The sequence below is a fragment of the Monodelphis domestica genome, chromosome 2 (genome assembly GCF_027887165.1).
Source record: "Monodelphis domestica isolate mMonDom1 chromosome 2, mMonDom1.pri, whole genome shotgun sequence".
NCBI lineage: Eukaryota > Metazoa > Chordata > Mammalia > Didelphimorphia > Didelphidae > Monodelphis > Monodelphis domestica.
Genome location: NC_077228.1, coordinates 252268364 through 252291829, shown reverse-complemented (window position 1 = coordinate 252291829; position 23466 = coordinate 252268364). Strand labels below are relative to the sequence as shown.

The window sequence follows — 23466 nt, the reverse complement described above, 5'->3', positions numbered from 1 at the left end:
CAAATACTATCAACAAAGCAATGGGTTCAAATCAAGAAAACATCTAATGCCCAGTGGACTTACGCGTCGGCTATGGGGGGTGGGGGGGGGGAAAGAAAATGATCTATGTCTTTAAGGAATAATGCTTGGAAATGATCAAATAAAATATATTTAAAAAATAAAAATAAAAACAGAAAAGAAAATACTAGAGAAAAATCCATGGAGGAAATAAAGGAAAGAATGGTATACTTCAATCTAAAAAAAAAAATGAGACACTTGTAGACAGTTAATAAATAGAAGTATATTTAGTCATAGTAAATAAAAGATATTGTGAGGATTGAACTTTTAATGGCAAACTGAGAATTTTATATTTGGTCCTGGAAGTGATAGGAGTTTATTGAGTATGAGGGTAACATGATTGGACCTCTGATATAGGAAAACCACTCTCTGCTAAATTGGAACATCAGTTGGAATGGAAAATACTTCTGGCAGGTAGATCTATTAAGGGGTTATATATATATATTATTACATTTATATTATATATATTATTATATAGCTGTTCAGACATGAAGTGATGAAGACCTTGCATAAAGGTGGTATCAATATCAGAGGAGAGAAAGCAGTGTATTGGAGAGATGTTGCAAAGGTAAAATTAATAGCTTTGGCACCAGTTTGTATATAAAGGGTGAGAAATAGTAAGGAGTTGGGTATGACATGTAGGTTATGAACCTGAAGAATTAGGATCATGGTGTTACCTTCTATAGTGATAGGGAAGTTGGTGGTGGAGGGGGGTGGATTTAGGAAAAAAGATAATTAAATTTTTTTTGGATATATTATGTTTAAAATGTTTACTGAAAATGAGTTTTGAGATGTCTGAAAGGTAGTTGGAGAAACAAGATTGAAGGGCAGCAGAAAGTTTAGGGAAGGATAGTTAAATGTGATAATCATCAGCACAGAGATGGAAATTAAATCCATGGAAGCCACTGAAATCTACAAGTGAACTAATATAGAAGAAGAAAAGTCATTCAGTTTAACCCCCTCTTTTTCAACTTACTTGGCCAAAGTATGCAAGTATTAAATGACTAGTAGTAAATGGAATTCTAGTCCATATATTCTCACTTTAAATCAAGTTTTTTTTCTCTCTACACTATACTACTTCCTACTATTTTTTTGAAAATTCCATACTCTCACTCCTGATTTTCCTGTTTTATGTAAATCAGTCATTTATTTGAGAAGCATTTATTAAGTACCTACCATGTGCCAGTCATTATTATTAATGCCGGGGCTATAAAGAAATACAAAAGATGATCTCTGCTCTTGAGGAATTTTCAAGGTGACAGTAGGCAAACCATTATGTACAAACAAGTTATATATAGGATAAATTTGTGAGATTATAAAAAAAAGGCACTAGAATTCAGGGGGATATGGAAAAACTTCTAGGAGAAGGTATATCTGAGATTTGAATAAAGCAATGAAACGTAGGAGGCAGAAATGAACATTTCATGCTTGGAGTACAGCCAATGAAAATACACAGAGGGTACAGATGAAATGTTTTTTGCAAGAACAGTGGAAAAGCTAGTGTCACTGGATTAGGGCATATCGGATATGGTGTAAAGTGTGAGAAGATTGGAAAAGTTTGGGAAGCACAAGTTATGAGGACTTTGGATGTCAGCTGGAGGATTTTATATTTGCTTCTAGAGGTGATAGGGAGTCACTGGAGTTCACTGAGTTGGGTCATTTTGTTGACTGAATGGAGATAAATTTGCTCTGAGCAACTCAACCAGCAAGCTGTTATATTAATACAAGTGGATGGCGATGAGGGCTTTTGCCATGATGGTAGCAGTATCAGAAGAGAGAAGAGGTGAATTTTAAAGATGTTGCAAAGTTCATATTGACAGTCCTTTGCAACAGATTAGATTATGGGAGCATGAGGAATAGTGAAGAATTGAGAATGATACTTAAGTTGCAAGCTTGAGGGAACTAGAAGGATGGTATATTAAATAATAATAGTGAAGTTTGTAGGGTTAGGGGTATAATAATTAAAATGGATTTGACAAATATAAGAATTTAAAAATTGTTGTGGTAGTTGTTTATAATAATTATCTCTTAAGTCCAAAGGCTGTTAATAACTTTAGTAGCTTTATTACATCAAGGTAGAGATAGTAAAGGAGGAAATGTAGGAAGGAGGTAGAAGATATTGCCTAGCTAAATTAACTAAGTTTGGGTCTGAGTGCCTCACCAAAGAGAACATTCTACCGAAGACAGACGAAGAGCCAAAAGGCCAGGGTCTCCTCAACATAAGCGAGTCACTGAAACCAAACTCCTTGAGCCACCAACACAGAATCTCCAATGCAGAAGTCCTCAAACGCAGAAGTGCCATGCAGAAAAATCCATCTTTCAGCAAGAGCCACCAAGGCAGCAGAATGAATCAGAATGCCCTTGGCTGACTTTTATAAACAATTTTCTCCACATCACTTCTGTCTCTCTGGTTTCTACTTCCTTTCACTGGAGCTGGTCTATCACATCTCAGGAACCAATCAAAGTTTCTTCATTTACCTGTCACTGCCTAATGGGAAGTGCCTGTGGCATTGGAGTCCTGTCCTCTGAGGGTGTGCACTTTTATCAAAAGGATCCTCCAGTTCCTGACTGATTAAGTTAAAAGGGTGGAACACTCCAAGAACTTGATTGATTAAGTTAAGATAAAAAAAATCCCTTTCACAGGGGAAGAGATAATGAGTTCAGTTTTGGATAAATTGATTTTTTTTTCCTTTAAAAGAAGCTACAACAACCAAAAAAAACAACCCTTACCTTCTGTTTTAGAATCAGTACCATGTGTTGGTTCCAAGGCAGAAGAGCAGTAAGGACTAGGGAGTTTGAGTGACTTGCCCTATGGTTACACAGCTAGGCCTGGCTCTTAATACATTGAGGCTCTAGCTGCCTTGGAATATAGTAATTTTAATATATTTACAAGATATCCAGTTTGAGATGTCTAACAGGCAGTTGTATATCCAACTCATATGGTCTAATAAGCAGTTGGAGATCTGAGATTAGGAGTTAGCAGAGTGGTTAGGAATGGATAAGGTGTATGCCTCTTTTCCATTAATATCTCAGTTATAAAACCATAATGTCCTTCTTGGCTTAATTCTACTAGATTAAACTTAGGAAAATGCTGATTCATAGTCATCATTTGTCACTTAAAATTTTTATCACAATGACTAGAAAGTAAAGTTTAAGCTATTTATCCTGATGTCTAAGATCTGATGTTAATTGTTTTTTCCAGATTTATTTTTCATGCCTGTTTTGTATAAATGTGACTTGAAAAAAAGTCTTTTTTTTCACTATATTATCACATGTTTTCCTACCCTTTGTATTGATTCCTCCAGCTTTGTCCTTATCTGAGAGCTCTCCTGTTAAGTCACAATGCAGGCCCCATTAAAAAAAAAAAAAGTTGTTATTATTGATGTCTTTGGCTATATACATTTAAGACAAAAAAAAAGAGGAAAAAAGTGAGCATAACTGATTAATATATTGTTTAAGTCTGGAAATATGTGCAATGTGTGACACTTGTGGACCTTCCACATCTGTATAGGAGTAGATTAGGAGTCTCTTCCTTTGAGGCATATTTGATCATTGTAATTTTGCAATATTCCTTTTTGATTTCTGTGTGGTGTTCTTTTAATTTACATTGTTGTAGTCATTGTTTATATTGTTTTCTTATCTCTGCTTATTTCACTTTGCATTCCTTTAAGTAGACCTTTCTAGGTTTTTGTTTTCATCACAGTCATCATTTCTTCTTTTTTTCCTTTAACTTTTACCTTATGTCTTATCAATTTTTAAGACAGAAGAGTGATAAGGCAATTGGTATTAAGTGACTTGCCCACTGTCACACAACTAACTAGTAAGTGTTTGAGGCCAGATTTGGACTGAGGTCCTTTTGACTCCAGGCCTCCTGACTATCCACTGTGCTATTTAGCTGCTCCAAAAGCCATAATTTCTAATAGAACTACAATCATCTATTACATATACGTGCCACAATTTATTTAATCACTCTGCAGATGGTGGGCATCTGCTGCTATTTTCAGATAGTTCTGTGGTACTGTAATTTCTTTCAGGTGGTATGATTTAAGAAGAGGTGTGGTTAATGCTTCCTTGGCCTGTGCACTGTTCTGTGAGCAACTACAAGTATTCTTTTTCTACCATGGAACTGTGTCTAGTGTCTTCATTCCTACTAGTGCTCCTTTTTGTCCTGGTGTGTAATAGATATATTTTAGGGTATATATATTGATGGATGTTAGATGACTAATCGATCAAGTTTTGCCTACCCTCCTCCCTCTTTCTCCTTCTTCCTCCCTCTCTTCAGAAGCCTTTTAGCTCTCCCCCCCCTTTCTTCTGAGAGCTATGAGATTTCAGAGGAAATACTCTTTTTTCTTCTTTTCTCAAGTAAGGGTTTATTTGGGGAAGACAGGATAAGGATGGAGGATAAGGTAAGAGGGATCCTATTATCTATAGGGAGTGTTGGTTTGGAGGATATTGAGAGTATTGGTAATTCTGTCATAATTGTGAAACAGAGTCAGTCAGAGAGATATGAGGACCACTGTCTTTTCTTCTTCCTTCTGCCTTCAAATCATCCAGCCAGCAAAAGCTTCAGCTTTAGTCACCACTATCAGCCAGAAGCCAAAAACCAAAAGCCTCCTTCAGCCTGGTCCAATTGTTGACTTGGCTTCAACTGTCTCCCAGTCACATTCCAAATGGAATCTTCATTTGACTGACAGATGGCCCATCTCTAGCTTCTTGTCTCTTGCATGCATTGTAAATTCTATTATAATTTCTCTCTTCTCCACAGGTGTTATAATCTGGGACCAAGCATAGGCTATGCAACAGATTCTTGTTATTAATGCCAGCCTCATGGTCTAAGGCAGTGATGGCAAACCTTTTAGAGATGGAGTGCTTTGCCCTGCCCCACCCAGACCAAGTATTGTAGTGCCACCCCACCCCAAACAGAATGCTGTGCCCCACCCCTTATCCCCTTCTTACTTTGTTCTCCCTCCCTCTTATCCCCCCAGCCAGAGGAGGAAGGAATTTTCTCATTCAGATGCTGGGCATGGAGGCGGGTGATGAGAGGCACTTGTGAAGCAGGGGAGGAGAATGCCCTGACCATCTCTAGCTCTGCTCCCCTCTAGCTATGTGCCATGCTGTGAGCTATGCTCCCTTCAAATTTAGCTCTTCTCCAACCCCAATGTAGGAATAATTTTCACTACAGACTCAACAGATTGTCATCTGTGCCACACCCTCAAGCACCATGTGAACCCTCCCTCCATGCTCCTTACCCCAGATAGGGGAGGGGGGAAGCTCTCCCATTGGGTGGCTGGGCAGAGGGGCAGGTGAAATGAGGAATGTCTTCAGATGTATAGAGAAGGGGAAGGGAATGGCTCTGCCCTGAGTCCCTCTGGCTTTCTAGTTTAAAAAACAAAACAAAACAAAAAATGACTGCAGGCTTTGTGTGTCCTTTTTGGCATGTGTGCCATAGGTTCACCATCATGAGTTTATGAGTTAGGAACTCTTATTAGCCACTGCTATTGATTCAGCTGCTTCCAGTACCTACTCCTGACTTGTCAAGGCATAGCCTGTATTGGTACAGCCTGTGCTGGACTATGCTCCACTCTTGCCCTAGTGAGATAGAACTTACCTATAACCTAAGTTGTTGTGGGGTTACAAATTGTATTACCTCATCATTTTGTTGATTTTTACTGCTTCAAAATTCATTTTCAATGTTGTTTAGAAGAGAATTTGGGACATCTCAGAAGAGTACTCTGCTATCTATAACATTCTCTGTTATTTATAACATTCTTTATTATGAAGAAACAAATTAACTGTCCCTTTTTCTCTGTGTTGGTGCTACCCACCTACTTGAGTCCTTCGTTATGATTTCTGGATCGTAATAGAGAATAGTTTCATCTTTCACAGATGAAAGCCATGAAGATCATATGGAGAGGAGCCTAGTAGTCCTAGCTATTGAAAAAGACTAAATTGTTCCATGATAGATAGTAGAGCAGGTGGAAGAGCTTTGTACCTTTGTATCATCTCCTCACTTTTGTGTTGGCAGCCTCTGGCTATTTTGACCATTTATTTTCTTCCTTGGCTTGAAGTCTGCATGGATAACTTCTTTAGGTAATTGATGCCAAAATTGTTTTTTTCTTGAGAAAATCCATTAATTTTGTTTTACTGCTAGATTTCTTCAATAATAGTTTATAACTCTGAAAGTAGACCTTCAATTCAGTGCAATCAAGTACATACTGGACTGCAAGCCAGAAAAGTGAAATTTTGCTGGATCCTCTGTAAACATGAATATATAGACTTAAAGCTTTTAATCTTTTAAATTGAACCCATTCTAATTTTGAATAATTTGAGTTGTTGTTTTATCCTACATTAAGCCATAATCTGCTTTTCTGATAGATCTGCTCTCTGGGGCCAAGCAGAATAAGTCTTTTCTTTATTTTTTTAAATTGTGAATTTATTTATCAGGAAATATGCATTTTCAGATACAAAGCTGATTGTATAAGAAACTGAAAGTTCCTTCTATCAGGTTTTTTTAAAATCAATTTTTTTAAGACAGTTTTTCTCTGTATACTCTGACAAAATACTAGCAATATTGCTTTATTTGTGTGTTTCTTTTTCTTTTAAGTTTTGGAAAATTGTATTTAATGAAATAATTTAGGATATTTTTCCATGGTTACAAGATTCATGTTCTTTCCCTGCCCTCCCTCAACCCCCTCCTATAGCTGATGCGTAATTCCTCTGGGTTTGACATGTGTCATTGATCAAGACCCATTTCCATATTATTGATACTTGCACTAGGGTGATGATGAGTGTCTATATACTAAATCATATTCACATAAAACCATGTGATAAAGCAGTTGTTTTTTTCTTCTGTGTTTCTATTCCCACAGTTCTTCCTCTGAATGTACATAGTGTTCTTTCTCAGAAGTCTCTCAGAATTGCTCTGGAACACTGCATTGCTGCTAGTAGAGTGCCACAGTGTATCAGTCTCTGTGTATAATGTTCTCCTGGTTCTGCTCCTTTCACTCTGCATCAATTCCTGGAGGTTGTTCCAGTTCACACAGAACACTTCCAGTTCACTATTACTTTGAACACAATAGTATATACCACATATACCACAATTTGTTCAACCATTCCCCAATTGAAGGGCATTCCCTCATTTTCCAATTTTTTGCCACCACAAAGAGTGCAGCTATGAATATTTTGGTACAAGTCTTTCCCCTTATTATCGCTTTAGGGTACAAACTCAGTAGTGCTATGGCTAGATCAAAGGGCAGACAGTCTTTTAGTGCCCTTTCGGCATAGTTCCAAATTGCCATTCAGAATGGCTGAATCAATTCACAATTCCACCAGCAACATATTAATATCTCTATTTTCCACATCCCCTCCTACATTTATAACTTTCCTTTGCTGTCATGTTAGCTAATCTACTAGATGTGAGGTGGTACCTCAGAGTAGTTTTGATTTGCATTTCTCTGATTATAAGAGATTTAGAACACTTTTATGTGTTTATTGATAGTTTTGATTTCTTTCTTTTTTTTTTAAACCCTTACCTTCCGTCTTGGAGTCAATACTGTGTATTGGCACCAAGGCAGAAGAGTGGTAAGGGCTAGGCAATGGGGGTCAAGTGACTTGCCCAGGGTCACACAGCTGGGAAGTGTTTGAGGCCAGATTTGAACCTAGGACATCCCGTCTCTAGGATTAGCTCTCAATCCACTGAGCTACCCAGGTGCCCCTGATAGTTTTGATTTCTTAATCTGAAAATTGTCTATTCAAGTCCTTTGCCCATTTATCAATTGGGAAATGGCTTGATTTTTGTACAATTGATTTAGCTCCTTATAAATTTGAGTAATTAGACCTCTGTCAGAGGTTTTTGTTATGAAGATTTTTTCCTAGTTTGCTGCTTCCCTTCCAATTTTGGTTGCATTGGTTTTATTTTTACAAAACCTTTTTAATTTAATGTAAACAAAATTATTTATTTTACATTTTGTAATTTTTTCCAACTCTTTCTTGGCCTTAAAATCTTTCCTTTCCCAAAGATATGACAAGCATACTATGTTTACCTAATTTACTTCTAGTTTCCTTCTTTTTATTCAAGTCATTCTCCATTTATCTTGTTCTAAGGTGTGAGATTTTGATCCAAACCCAATCTCTCCCATATTGTTTTCCAATTTTCCTAGCAGTTTTTTTTTTAATCAAATAGTGGATTTTTGTCCCCAAAGCTGGGATCTTTGGGTTTATCTTGCTAAGGTCACTTATCTGAAGTCTATTCCACTGATCCTTCTATCTATTAGCCAATACCATATTGTTTTGATGACCACTGCTTTATAGTAGAGTTTGAGGTCTGGTACTGCTAGACCACCTTCCTTCACATGTTTTTTTTCAATATTTCCCTTGATATTCTTGATTTTTTTTTTTGTTGTTCTTCCAAATGAACTTTGTTATGTTTTTTTTTCTAATTCAGTATAAAAGTTTTTTGGTAGTTTGATGGGTATGGCACTAAATAAGTTAATTAGTTTGGGTAGGATTGCCATTTTTATTATGTTAGCTCTTCCTACCCATGAGCAATTAATGCTTTTCCAATTGTTTAGATCTAGTTTTAATTGTGTGGAAAGTGTTTTGTAGTTGTGTTCAAATAGTTCCTGTGTTTGTCTCTGCAGATAGATTCCTAAGTATTTTATATTGTCTAGGGTAATTTTAAATGGAATTTCTCTTTCTAATTCTTGCTGATGAGATGTGTTGGAAATATATAGAAATGCTGATGATTTATGTAGGTTTTTTTTGTAACCTGCAACTTTGCTAAAGTTGTTGATTATTTTCACTAGGTTTTTATTTGATTCTCTAGGACTCTTTAAGTAGACCATCATATCATCTGCAAAGAGTGATAGCTTGGTCTCCTCGTTGCCTATTTTGATACCTTCAGTTTCTTTTTATTTAATTGCTACTACTAGTGTTTCTAGTACAGTGTTAAATAATAGTGGTGATAATTAGCACCCTTGTTTCACTCCTGATCTTATTGGAAAGGCTTCTAGTTTATTCCCATTGCAGATGATGTTGGCTGTTGGTTTTAGATATATACTGTTTATTATTTTTAGGAAAGACCCTTCTATTCATATACTTTCTAGTGTTTTCAATAGGAATAAGTGTTGTATTTTGTCCAAGGCTTTTTCTGCATCTGTTGAGATAATCATGTGATTTTTGTTGGTTTTCTTGCTAATGTGCTCAATTATGTGGATGGTTTTCCTAAAATTGAAGCATCCTTGCATTCCTGGTATGAATCCTACCTGGTCATAATGAATAACCTTTGTGATGACTTGCTGGAGTCTTTTTGCTAGTATCCTATTTAAGATTTTTGCATCTATATTTATTAAGGAGATTGCTCTGTAGTTTTCTTTCTCTATTTTTGACCTCCTGGCATTGGAATAAGTACCATATTTGTGTCCTAAAAGGAATTTGGTAGAACTCCTTCTTTGCTTACTCTGTCAAATAGTTTGTATAATATTGGGATTAGTTGTTGTTTGATTGCTTGATGGAATTCACTTGTGAATCCATCACTCTTGGGGGATTTTTTTCTTAGGGAGTTCTTTTATGTCTTGTCAAATTTCTTTTATTGATATGGGATGATTTAAGTATTCTATTTCTTCTTCTGTTTATTTAGGCAATTTTTGTTTTTTAAATATTCGTCCATATCATCTAGATTGCCATATTTATTGCCATATAATTGGGCAAAATAATTTTCAATGATTGCTTTAATTTCCTCTTCATTAGAGGTGAGGTCTCCCTTTCCCTCTTTGATAGTGTTCATTTGGCTTTCTTTTTTCCTTTTTTAAAAATTAGATTGACCAGTACTTTGTCTATTTTATTTTTTCCCCAAAATATCAGCTTCTAGTCTTATTTTTTATTTCAATAGTTCCTTGACTTTTGATTTTTATTAATTTCTCCTTTAATTTTTAGGATCTCTAATTTGATTTTAATCTGGACATTTTTAATTTGTTCATTTTCTAGTTTTTTAATTTGAATGCCTTATTCATTCACCTCTGCCCTCCCTAATTTGTTAACATATGAACTCAAGGATATAAATTTCCCCTGGAGTACTGCTTTGGCTGCATCCCATATATTTTGAAAGGATGTCTCATCATTGTCATTTTCTTCAATGAAATTATCAGTTGTTTCTATGATTTGTTAGTTCTGGCCTTTAAACAATTTTGGAGAATCATATTATTTAATTTCCAATTCATTTTTGATTTGCCTCTCCATGTACTTTAGTAATTATTTTTATTGCATTATGCTCTGAAAAGTTTGCATTCATTATTTCTGCTCTTTTGCACTCATTTGCCATGTTTTTATGCCCTAGTGCATAGTTAATCTTTATCAGTGTACCATGTCCTGCTGAAAAGAAAGTGTATTCTTTTTTGTCCCTATTTATTTTTCTCCATATAGCTATTAACTCTAATTTTTCTAAGATTTCAATCACATCTCCTACCTCTTTCTTATTTATTTTTTGGTTTGATTTATCTATATCTGATAGAGGAAGATTCAGGACTCCCAATATCATAATTTTACTGCTGTTTTCCTCTTTCCCCTCCACTAGTTTCTCCTTTACAAATCTGGATGCTACACCATTTGGTGCATACATGTTGATTACTGATATTTCCTCATTGTTTATATTGCCTTTGATCAGGATGTAATTACCTTTCCTATCTCTATTAATCAAATATGTTTTTACTTTTACTTTGTCGGATATCATGTTTGCAACTCATGCCTTCTTTTTCTCAGTTGAAGCCCAATAGATTTTATTTCTCCAGCCTTTGTTCCTTACCCTGTGTGTGCCTACCTGCCTCATGTGTGTTTCTTGTAGACAACATGTGGTAGGGTTTTGGATTCTAATCCACTCTGCTATTTGCTTTTGTTTTATGGATGAGTTCATCCCAATCACATTCAGAGTTATTATTGCCACCTCTGTATTCCCCAACATTTTGATATCCTTTCTTATTTCTGCCCTTTCTTCTTTCACTGTTTCCTTTTAAACTAGTGGTTTGCTTCTAATCAGTCCCCCTAATCCCTACCCTTATTGTACTTCCCTTTCTGTCTCCTCCCTTTTTGTTCCCTTATTATTTTCTTTAGTGTGTTAGATTTAAAATGGTTGAAGGTCTTAAACTGTAACAGTTAAAAGGGTGATGTTATAAAATGTAGAGAGTTAAAATGGTGGAAGATATAAATTGTGATAGATATAAGAGAGGGTGAGTAAATTTGACCCCAGAAAATGTGCTTTACTACAGTGTCTTGGTTTTTAAATCAAATATAAGGTGGTCGCCAGGGAAATATTCCCAATTATTCAAATACCCAAGTCAATTGGGTTTTATAGAGAATTTAATTAATACAAATGTGGAATTAAAGAAAAGAGAGAAAGAGAGAAAAAGGAACCTGAGCCTTAAGAGAGAGAGATCAGTCAGTCAGTCCTTTAACACTCATCACAAGATCTGTCTAAGCAAGGATTCTAGTGACACCAGGCCAGCTCCATCTCAGCTGACTTCACCAGAGAGAGTTCCAGCCAGAGTCCTCCTTAAAGAGCCTTCCAGTCAGAGACTGTTCTAAAGGGCCTCTCTCCAGAGCCTCCAGAGGGACAGAGTCCCCTCAGAGGAGCTCCAGCGAGATCTCCTTAGAGATTGTCCTCCAAGAGCTTCCCTTCTCCAGAGCCTCTCTCAAGAGATTCTTCCCAAGCAATCCTCATCAGAGATCCTCCAAAAGGATTTCCCCTCAAGAGATTCTGCTTTTTCTTATATAGGGGTTTTTCTCTTATGTCACCTCCCCTAAGTCCTTACATCTACCAATCACTGTAGACGTTTTCTAAAGGACTGCCCATCTGAATTCCTGCTAAGTCGACAAATCTCCTCAGTAAGTCTGAACCAGAAAAAATGCTGCTGTGTCGACTAATCTCCTCAGTAAGTCTGAACCAGTGAAAACACAGCTGAGTCAACTAATCTCATTAAGAGAAAACTTGCCCGACCCTTTTAGGTACCTAGAATCTCATTGTATCAATTCTAAAAAACAGGCATGGCTCAAAGAACTCCTTGCTTTATTATAAACATGGGTCCAAGTACTTTCATTGTTTAGCAAGGAGTTTTCTCCCCTAAAGCAGTCTTAATTACCGGTGGAGTAGAGGTCCTCCCATAGCAAGGGGTTTTCTCATCAAAATGGGGAATGTTCCCAGTCCAATGGGGAAATTTTTAACATTCACAAGTCTGAGAAATTTCAGGGTTTACAAGTGTCTATTAAATTCCCTCCCCCTCTTTTTCCTTTCCTTTTTGTACTTTTGTACTCCCTGGTTCCCTCCCGCCCCCCCCCCCCCCCCCAGTTTTTCCTTTCTCATTTTCCTTATAGGGTAAGATAGAATTTGATACCCCAGTGAATCTAGATACTCTTTCCTCTCAGAATTGATTCCACTGACAGTAAGGTTTAAGTATTACCTATTAGCACTCTCTTCTTCTCCTTCTTATAATAGTATTCTTCCCTTCCTCTTCCTATGTGCCTCTTTGTGTGATATAGATTATTCTGTTTATCTTATTCCTTCACGTTTCTCTTGGGGCCATCTTCTACCCCCCCCCCCCTTTTTTTGAATATCATCTTAGACCATTTATTATCCCAGTCTCTACTTATGAATAATTCTTCTAATTATGATAATAGTGAATATGTTTGAGAGTTAAAATAAAATTTCCCATATATTAATATAAACAATTTGATCTTATTGAAGCACTTAAAGAAAAAGAAAAAAAATTTTCCTTCCCCCCCTCTTTTTTATATACTCTTTCATGTTTCTTTTGATTTTTGTGTTTGGATATTAAAGTTTCTGGTTAGTTACAGCCTTTTATTCACAAATACTTGGAAATCTTTTATTTTGTTTATTGCCCATGCTTTTCCCTCGAAGTATATAGTCATTTTTGATGGGTAGGTGATGCTTGGTTGGAGACCCAATTCTCTTGCCCTTCTGAATATCATATTCAAAGCCTTGTGGTCCTTTAGTTGGAAGTTGCCAGATTTTGTGTTATCCTAATTGGTACTCCTTGATATCTGAATTTTCTCTTTTTCGATACTTGTAAAGTTTTCTCCTTAGCATGGAAACTTTTGAATTTGGCAATTACATCCCTGGGTGTGGTCTTTTTAGGATTCAGTATAGAGGGTGTTCTATGAACTCTTTCAATGTCTTATTTTGCCCTCTTGTTCAAGAACATCAGGGTAATTTTCTTGGATAATTTCTTGTAGTATGATGTCAAGATTTCTGGTTTACTTCTGGGTTTTCAGGTAGACCAGTGATTTTCAGATTGTCTCTTCTAGACTGGGTTTTGTGGTCATTCATCTTGTCATTGAGATATTTCATGTTTCCTTTTATTTTGTTAGTCTTTTGACTTTATTTTATTAATTCTTACTGTTTTTCAAGATCTTTGGCTTCCCATTGCCCATTTATGGTCTTTAAGCCTGGCTTTCCACTATAATCTTTTGATTTTACTTTTTGGTTTGGTCTTTCCTGATTATCATGACTACCAACTGTTTAATTCTAGTCTCCAATTTATTTATCATTTCATTTGATTTCTTGGCTTCTTTCTCCAATTGGAAGTTCCTGTCTTTTAGACTTTTATTTTCTTTTTGAATTGTTTCCCAGTTTTCTTGCCAAATCTCTTCCTCCTTTCTCAAAATCTCAGATTTAAATTCTTCAAGAAGTTGTGGCCCAATTTCCATTTTTTGGGGAAGGTTTGAATGTGTTTCCTTGATTGTTATCCTGTTTTTTCCTCTATAGTTTGGATTTTTTTTTCCTCCGTAAAATTATCCAGTGTCAATGCCTTCTTCTTGTTCTTCTTAGTGGTTTGAAGTTGTATTTTCTGGGTAGTTCTTGCCATCACTGTGCTGGTATTTCCTTCTTTTTCCAGTCAGAAATCTGAATGAGGAGGGCAAGCTGTCTGTTTATGGATCTAAGGAGTGCAGTTTTTGCCTGAGGCTACCTCCTCTAGTTTCCGTTGCTTCTATTGTGTGCTGCCATTCTCTCTGCTATCTCTGTGCCCAAGGTCTGCACTCTTGCCTGCTGTGGTCTCATGTCTAGCTGCTCTCAGTGGAAGGTCCCTCGTGGTCTTAGTTTGCTGCCAAGGACCTAGAGGTGCCCCTTGCTCACTTGTTGATTCTATCATGGTTGCTCTGACTTTGGCTCCTTAGGTGGGGTGGGGGTGGATTGATCAGTTTGCATTTTTGTGGGAGCTATTTCACCCCCTCATAGTGTGGAATTGCCCAAATCCCACATACCTTCAATTCTGCACCCTACTGTTGAGTTCCATCGTTCACATGGATTTATGTTTTTTGGCCTTTTGACGTAGTCTATATTGGTAGGTGGTAAGGAGAGGAGGAGTCCTGCTTCTACACTGTAGCTATATTGACCCAGAAGTTCCTGTTTCCTATTTCTTTAAAAAAACATTTTTTCTATATTAAAAAACTAAACAAACAAAATCTTTACCTTTTGTCGTGGAAATATTGGTTCTAAGGCAGAAGAGTTTTAATAGCTTGGAAACTGGTCAAGAAACCTGCCTAGACTAACACAGGTAGGAAGTATCTGATATCACATTTGAACCCTATTTATTTTTTCTTGTGCATTTAAAAAAAGATTTTTATTGATACTATTTTATAATCATTATCATTACCCTCAAACTTTCCTCTTTTCTGTCCCCTGAGTAGACATCCTATCTTGTAAAATATATGTAGTTAAGCAAATACATTAACACAGTGGCCATATTGTGAAAATCCATGTCTGATTTTGTTTCTTTAGGCTATCATTTCTTTTCCAAGAGTTGAGAGCTGTGTTTCATTTTAGGTCTTTTGAAGGTATGATTGGTCACTTAGAACAGAATTTTTTTAGCCTTTTAGAGTTGTTAACTCTCATTTTATAATCAAGATGATCATATAAGTTGCTTTCTTAGTTTTATTAATTTCATTCTTCATCATTTCAGGCAAGTGTTTTTATATTTCTTTCATCATATTCTTCATTTCTTTTCATCTAATACATTACATTATATTCATCTGTTTAGCCATTCCTTAGTTGATAGATAATATTTTGTTTCCAGTTTTTTGCTATAGCAAAAGGTATTGCTAAAATTTTTTTTTTTAACCCTTACATTCTGTCTTAGAATCAAAACTATGTATTGGTTCCAAGGCAGAAGAGCGGTAATGGCTAGGCAATGGGAGGTAGGTTTAAAAATGCTTTTGCTGAAATCTGTCTCTTAAGCTTCCTGAGCTATCAGCTACAAATTTAGTACTCTGTGATGTTGTTGATGTTAAGCAAACTTCCAGTGTAGGAATTACATTCAATCAATGAAGAGTGCAACTCCTCTGTGGTTTTAATAGATGAGTCCAATGGAGCTGCCTGAGATATATAGTGGTTTAGTACCTTGATCAAGGGCGCATAACTAATAAATGTCAGAGGTGGGATTTGAACCTAAGATCTTCCTGACTCATTAGTCGAGCATGTTATTTCATTAGGTTGCCTCTTTTATCTGTCTAGTAACTATTAAATGAACAAATGAAGTTGTTCTAGGACTGTGTTGGTGCCACAGCATGCTGGAGAGGGCTGCTTCATTCCCCCTCTTTACAGTGCTCAAGGACATTTTTCACATATCCTGCCCCTCCACCCAGCAGCCCAGAGCAATCATTTCCTCCCTCCAATCTCTGGGGTAATGTCGGGGGGTTCATAGGCAGCTTGGGCACATAATCTCTAAAAGGTTTGCCAATGTTGTTCTAGGCTGTTCTTTTTTTTCTTTTTTTATTATTATTTTTTTAATTTTATAGTATTTTATTTGATCATTTCCATGCATTTTTCATTAAAGACAAAGATCATTTTCTTTTCCTCCCTCCCACCCCCCGTGGCCGACGTGTGATTCCACTGGTATCATATGTGTTCTTGACTTGAACCCATTGCCACGTTGTTAGTATTTGCATCAGAGTGTTAGCTCAGAGTCTTTCCTCTGTCATGTCCCCTCAGCCATTGTAGTCAGGCAGTTGCTTTTCCTTGGTGTTTCTACTCCCTCAGTTTGTCCTCTGCTTTTGGATAGTGTTTTTTTTCTCCTTGATCCCTGCAGATTGTGCAGGGACATTACACCGCCACTAATGGAGAAGTCCATTATATTCGATTATACCACAGTGTGTTTGTCTCTGTGTACAATGTTCTCCTGGTTCTGCTCCTCTCGCTCTGCATCACTTCCTGGAGGTTGTTCCAGTTCACATGGAATTCCTCCACTTTATTGTTCCTTTGAGCACAATAGTATTCCATCACCAACATATACCACAATTTGTTCAGCCATTCCCCAATTGATGGGCATCCCCTTATTTTCCAATTTTTGGCCACCACAAAGAGCGCAGCTATGAATATTTTTGTACAAGTCTTTTTGTCCATTATCTCTTTGGGGTACAAACCCAGCAGTGCTATGGCTGGATCAAAGGGTAGACATTCTTTTATCGCCCTTTGTGCATAGTTCCAAATTGCCCTCCAGAATGGCTGGATCAGTTCACAACTCCACCAGCAATGAATTAATGTCCCTACTTTGCCACATCCCCTCCAGCATTCATTACTTTCCATAACTGTCATGTTAGCCAATCTGCTAGGTGTGAGGTGATACCTCAGAGTTGTTTTGATTTGCATCTCTCTGATTATAAGAGATGTGGAGCACTTCTTCATGTGCTTATTAATAGTTTTGATTTCTTTATCTGAAAACTGTCTATCCATGTCCCTTGCCCATTTATCAATTGGGGAATGGCTTGATTTTTTGTAAAATTGATTTAGCTCTTTATAAATTTGAGTAATTAAACCTTTGTCAGAGGTTTTTATGAAGATTTTTTCCCAATTTGTTATTTTCCTTCTGATTTTAGTTACATTGCTTTTGTTTGTACAAAAGCCTTTTAATTTGATGTAGTCGAAATTATTTATTTTACATTTTGTGATTCTCTCTGTCTTGCTTGGTTTTAAAGTCTTTCCCTTCCCAAAGGTCTGACATGTATACTATTCTGTGTTTACCCAATTTACTTATGGTTTCCTTCTTTATGTTTAAGTCTTTCACCCATTTTGAATTTATCTTGGTGTAGGGTGTGAGGTGTTGATCAATTCCTAATCTCTCCCACACTGTCTTCCAATTTTCCCAGCAGTTCTTATCAAATAGTGAATTTTTGTCCCAAGACCTGGGATCTTTGGGTTTATCGTATACTATCTGGCTGAGGTCGCTTTCCCCCAGTCTATTCCACTGATCCTCCTTTCTGTCTCTTAGCCAGTACCAAATTGTTTTGATGACTGCTGCTTTGTAATATAGTTTGAGGTCTGGGACTGCTAGGCCCCCCTCATTAGTGTTTTTTTTCATTATTTCCCTGGATATCCTTGATCTTTTGTTATTCCAAATGAACTCTGTTATGGTTTTTTCCAAATCAGTAAAGAAATTTTTTGGGAGTTCCATGGGTATGGCACTAAATAGATAAATAAGTTTGGGCAGGATAGTCATTTTTATTATGTTGGCTCGTCCTACCCATGAGCAGTTAATGTTTTTCCAATTGCTCAAGTCTAGTTTTAGTTGTGTGGCGAGTGTTTTGTAGTTGTGTTCATATAGTTCTTGTGTTTGTCTTGGGAGGTAGATTCCTAGGTATTTTATTTTGTCTAAGGTGATTTTGAATGGGATTTCTCTTTCTAGTTTTTGCTGCTGAGCTGTGTTGGAGATATATAGAAAAGCTGATGACTTATGTGGGTTTATTTTGTATCCTGCAACTTTGCTAAAGTTGTTGATTATTTCAATTAGCTTTTTGGTTGAATCTCTAGGATTCTTTAAGTAGACCATCATGTCATCTGCAAAAAGTGATAACTTGGTCTCCTCCTTGCCTATTTTGATGCCTTCAATTTCTTTTTCTTCTCTAATTGCTACTGCTAGTGTTTCTAGTACAATGTCAAATAATAGAGGTGATAATGGGCATCCTTGTTTCACTCCTGATCTTATTGGGAATGCATCTAGTTTATCCCCATTGCAAATGATATTAGCTGATGGTTTTAGATATATACTGTTTATTATTTTTAGGAATGACCCTTCTATTCCTATGCTTTCTAGTGTTTTTAATAGGAATGGGTGTTGTATTTTATCAAAGGCTTTTTCTGCATCTATTGAGATAATCATGTGGTTCTTGTTGGTTTGCTTGTTAATGTGGTCAATTATGTGGATGGTTTTCCTAATATTGAACCAGCCCTGCATCCCTGGTATAAATCCTACTTGATCATGGTGGATGACCCTTCTTATCACTTGCTGAAGTCTTTTTGCTAGTATCCTATTTAAGATTTTTGCATCTATATTCATTAGGGAGATTGGTCTATAGTTTTCTTTCTCTGTTTTTGACCTGCCTGGTTTTGGAATCAGTACCATGTTTGTGTCATAAAAGGAGTTTGGTAGAACTCCCTCTTTGCTTATTATGTCAAATAGTTTGTATAGTATTGGGATTAACTGTTCTCTGAATGTTTGATAGAATTCACTGGTGAATCCATCAGGCCCTGGGGATTTTTTCTTAGGAAGTTCTTTGATGGCTTGTTGGATTTCATTTTCTGATATGGGATTATTTAAGAATTCTATTTCCTCTTCTGTTAGTCTAGGCAGTTTGTATTTTTGTATATATTCATCCATATCACTTAAATTGGTATATTTATTGCCATATAATTGGGCAAAGTAATTTCTAATGATTGCCTTAATTTCCTCTTCCTCAGAGGTGATGTCCCCCTTTTCATCTTTGATGCTGTTAATTTGCTTTTCTTCCTTCCTTTTTTTAATTAGATTGACCAGTACTTTGTCTATTTTGTTTGTTTTTTCAAAGTACCAGCTTCTTGTCTTATTTATTAAATCAATAGTTCTATCACTTTCAATTTTATTAATTTCTCCCTTAATTTTTAGGATTTCTAGTTTGGTTTTCTGCTGGGGGTTTTTAATTTGGTCACTTTCGAGTTTTTTTATTTGCATTTCCAATTGATTGATCTCTGCTCTCCCTAGTTTGTTAATATATGCACTCAGGGATATGAATTTACCTCTGATTACTGCTTTGGCTGCATCCCAAAAGGTTTGAAAGGATGTCTCGCCATTGTCATTTTCCTCGATGAAATTATTAATTGTTTCTATGATTTCTTCTCTAACTAAACGATTTTGGAGTATCATATTGTTTAGTTTCCAATTAATTTTTGATTTGGTTTTCCATGTACCATTACTGATCGTTATTTTTATTGCCTTGTGGTCTGAAAAGGCTGCATTTATTATTTCTGCTTTTCTGCATTTGTGTGCCATGTTTCTGTGACCTAATGTATGGTCAATCTTTGTGAATGTGCCATGTGGTGCTGAGAAGAAGGTGTATTCCTTTTTATCCCTATTTATTTTTCTCCATATGTCTATTAATTCTAATTTTTCTAAGGTTTCGTTCACTTCTTTTACCTCTTTCTTATTTATTTTTTGATTTGATTTGTCTAAATTTGATAATGGTTGGTTCAAGTCTCCCACTAATATGGTTTTACTGTCTATTTCTTCCTTCAATTCTCCTAGTTTCTCCATTAGAAATTTGGGTGCTATATTATTTGGTGCATATATGTTGATTAGTGATATTTCCTCATTATCTAAAGTCCCTTTTAACAAAATATAATAACCTTTCCTATCCCTTTTGATCAGGTCTATTTTTGCTTTGGCTTTATCAGATATCATGATTGCCACTCCTGCCTTCTTTCTGTCAGTTGAGGCCCAGAAGGTCTTACTCCATCCTTTAATTCTGACCTTGTGGGTGTTCTTGATAAAGCCAATCTTTTTGTGATCACGTCTTCTATTTCTAGATGTCTATTTAGCCAAGAACCAAAGTGAAATTTTTTGGCCAGTAGACTTCTATTCCTATTCTTAAAAAAAAAAAAAAGCAAAATATAACAACATATACCATTGCCCAAAGAGTTTTAGGATATTTCTCATTCTTCATCCCCTTAGACAAACTATTTCAGGCCATATTTAGGATATGATAATTATATGTTTAATCACCTAATTTTAGATTATTTTTTGCTCCATTCCCACAAGTGTAACCCAAGGAGCAATTTAACTTATTTATAAGAGTAAAATTCCCATCCGTTGGTATTGAATTCTTAGGTCTTATAAAATATTTGTTTAAATTAAATAATCCTTTTCCTCCAAAAGGAATGAAAAACAAAACAAAACAAAACCCCAAGGTTTTAAGTAATGATTAACTTTTGAGAATTCTGTATAAAAAATGTAATCCAAATTAAATTAAACTCATGTTCTATATATTGTTAGTTTCCAGGAAACTGATAATGCTTGGCATGGAGGATGTCTGGCTTTAGCAGAATTAGGCAGAAGAGGATTGTTATTACCTTCTCGACTCACAGATGGTAAGTAGTAAAACTTGTTACTCTTATTTTATAGTGCCCTGGTATTACAATCTGTCCATTCCTTTAATTTTTTGTTGATTGCTATGAATTTGCATATCTAAACCTAACTTAATTTTCTGACATTAAAGTCTCTATTATGATTTCAAATCTTGACTGACATTCATTAATATGGTAACATGAATATATGAATGTATTAAATAAATATTCTGGTCCTACAATGGTAAACTCTGTGTCTTAATATGCTTTTTAAGTTGGAGGAAAACTACTTTTATTAAAGTTGCCCTAGACAGTGAATTTTTCAAGAATAGTTTAAAAGTTTTGTTTAAAATTACCACTACCTGTTTTCATGGCTCTAAGATTCCTTAAATCTTTCTGGGCTCCCCATTTCAATCCTTTTTTTATTTTTGTATTCCTTTAATGACCCCTCTCCAGATTTTCTATTTTCTTCTTAAATATTTACCCTACACATTATATTCTAGGTAAGGATCCACGGGGCTAATATTGGAGAACTTTGAATAGGTTTATGGATGTAGTCTTTTTTTTTATGGCATGTATAAATAAGAATGTCTAAAAAAACTTAAGTCGAGATCTTAAATGTGCTCTCTTCTTTTTTTTGAGTATGAAAAGTTCTAATATAGAGAATTTCTCAAATGATCATGATATACATCTGTTTTTACATCCTAAAAATTGCTTTATGCCTTGACATTCAGCAATAGTCACCTTTTTTTGTAGTCCATTATGATTCCTAGTTATTTTTCTGCTGTTATCACATAATTATGTTTTCTTATTGTATAGTCTAGATTCCATTTTCTATTTGCTCTTATTTTCACATTCTCAGTTAAATTTTTTCCCTTTGTGCTGCTTTTCTGTATTTTCCTTAATAAAATTTGAGGATGAAAAAAATCAAGAATGAGATGAAAATTACATTCCTATGTTAGGGGAAACAGTACAGTTGAAGATATGGGTAGGATGGAATGAGTATGTGTTTGTTGAATAATAGGATTATACAGTAGAGTGGAGAGAATAATGGAAAATAAGGTTGGATAAGTACAGCAGGACCAATCCTTGAAAATCAAATATATGGAAGGCCATTGTAGTTTTAGAGCTTGGGAATGACCTAAGAGTAATGTTTATATAAAATAAATCTGGCAATATTAAAAAAAGCAGGCAGGGGTACAGGAGGGAAGAGGTGCATTAGAGTAAGGAAGAGGCTAGAATCAAGAAATAATATTCCTGATCTGAGGTTAAAATATAGACAATCTTGGTGCCATTCAGATTGCTTAAGAAGGGACAGATTGATAGGGCAAACTAAAAAGACTTGTATGTGATGTTTTAATCTTCTGAGAAATGAACTTCTGAATGGATGAATATATCATTTATTAAAAGGGGAAAAAGTCTATTCAGCAAGATATGCTATAAAATTCAGTTTCAATGATTCAGTAAAATAAAAAAGAATAATAGGAATAATTTAAGTGGTAAAATAATCCAAGCAATTAAAAAAGTTTCTTATATTTTTTATTTGATAAGTAGCACATTAATGATCATATTCATTCCAGTGTTCTATCTTATATATAAAAAACAATGATCCATAGGTAAAGGACAGATTAGTTAAAATACTGCTCAGTTGTTTGGAAATTAAAAAACATGAAATAATCGTTAAATATAATTGGAATTCAGGTAATAAAAATAGTTTGAAAATATACTAGGGATATGAAACAGAATTCCTTAATGCATCAAATAATTGTGAAAGTAAAAGTAATAAATAATCAATAATAGCCTTTTTTTTTTTTGGAAGGGGAACATGTCAGGAATGGCAAAAGGAGAACCACTTAACTTGGTTAGAAACTTACGCAGCCATAGCTTCTGTTCTTTTAAAGTTAACTTATCTTTAATTTCTCCACTCTTCCATTCCATATACTACATAACAGTCTCAATGATATTACTGAAACAAAGGGCTGATATAAACATATCAGAAACTCCATTGATCACTTACTGCTTCTAGGATCAATTACAAACCCCAGTCTTTGAAATTAAATGCCATTTACAATCTAGATATAGCCTACCTTTTGTAGTTTAATATGTATTACTTCCTTTTGGTTCAGCCAAACTGGTCTCTTTGCTGTCTTTCACATACTACATTTCATATGTTGACTCCATGCCTTTATATAGACTGCTACTCATGTCTGGAATGAATACATTCCCTACTTACTGTAACTTCTTAGTATTCATATCCTACTTCATAGATTAGCTCAAATTCCACCACTTAGTTAAGTCCTTTTCTTTCTTTCTTTTTTTTTAAACCCTTACCTTCCATCTTGGAATCAATACTGTGTATTGGTTCCAAGGTAGAAGAGTGGTAAGGGCTAGGCAATGGGGGTTAAGTGACTTGCCCAGGGTCACACAGCTGGGAAGTGTCTGAGGCCAGATTTGGACCTCCCATCTCAAGGCCTGGTTCTCAGTCTACTGAGCTACCTAGCTGCCCCCTTAAGTCCTTTTCTGATTTCTCTAGTTGTTAACCCTACCTTCCACTTAGTATTGATTTACATTTTATCTATTTTTATGTTCTTTTTTCTCTGATTGTATGTATTAGATGGCAAGGACTTTTCTTTTGTAGCTATTATTTCCCCAGTACCTCCACCATGTTAGGCAAATATTATGTACATAATGTGATGCTCATTGATTTAAACTGTTGACTCTCTGAAAGGAGTAAAAATAGAAGACTAATTCAGTAAAATGGAAGAAGTAGTTGGTTCAGTGTCAGAAAGCCTCAGGTCAAATCTCACTTCTGTTACTTGCTATTTGGGTGACCTTGGGAAATATCATGGAGTTAGGGGATAGTGGGCTAGACTTGGAGTCAGAATGGTTTGGGTTCTAATTCTGCACAGACACTTAAATATCTATATGAACATTTACAAAATGCTAATAATAATAATGTAATTTGCTTCTCAGAGTTGTTGTGAAGATCAAATAAAATAATATGTAAAATTCTTTTGAGTGACTGGATTGTCAAT

At 35.6% G+C, this 23466-nt stretch overlaps 1 protein-coding gene across 4 annotated transcripts in view; it reads left to right on the top strand.

Annotated features, from left to right (window-relative positions):
* Positions 1 to 23466, top strand: part of TBCD (tubulin folding cofactor D) — a 537579-nt gene that overhangs the window by 194756 nt on the left and 319357 nt on the right. For all 4 annotated transcript variants that reach the window (XM_056814255.1, XM_056814257.1, XM_056814256.1 and 1 more), the window contains exon 14: positions 20361 to 20455. In XM_056814255.1, coding sequence (XP_056670233.1) covers positions 20361 to 20455 — 95 coding nt within the window. The remainder of the gene's footprint in view (positions 1 to 20360; positions 20456 to 23466) is intronic.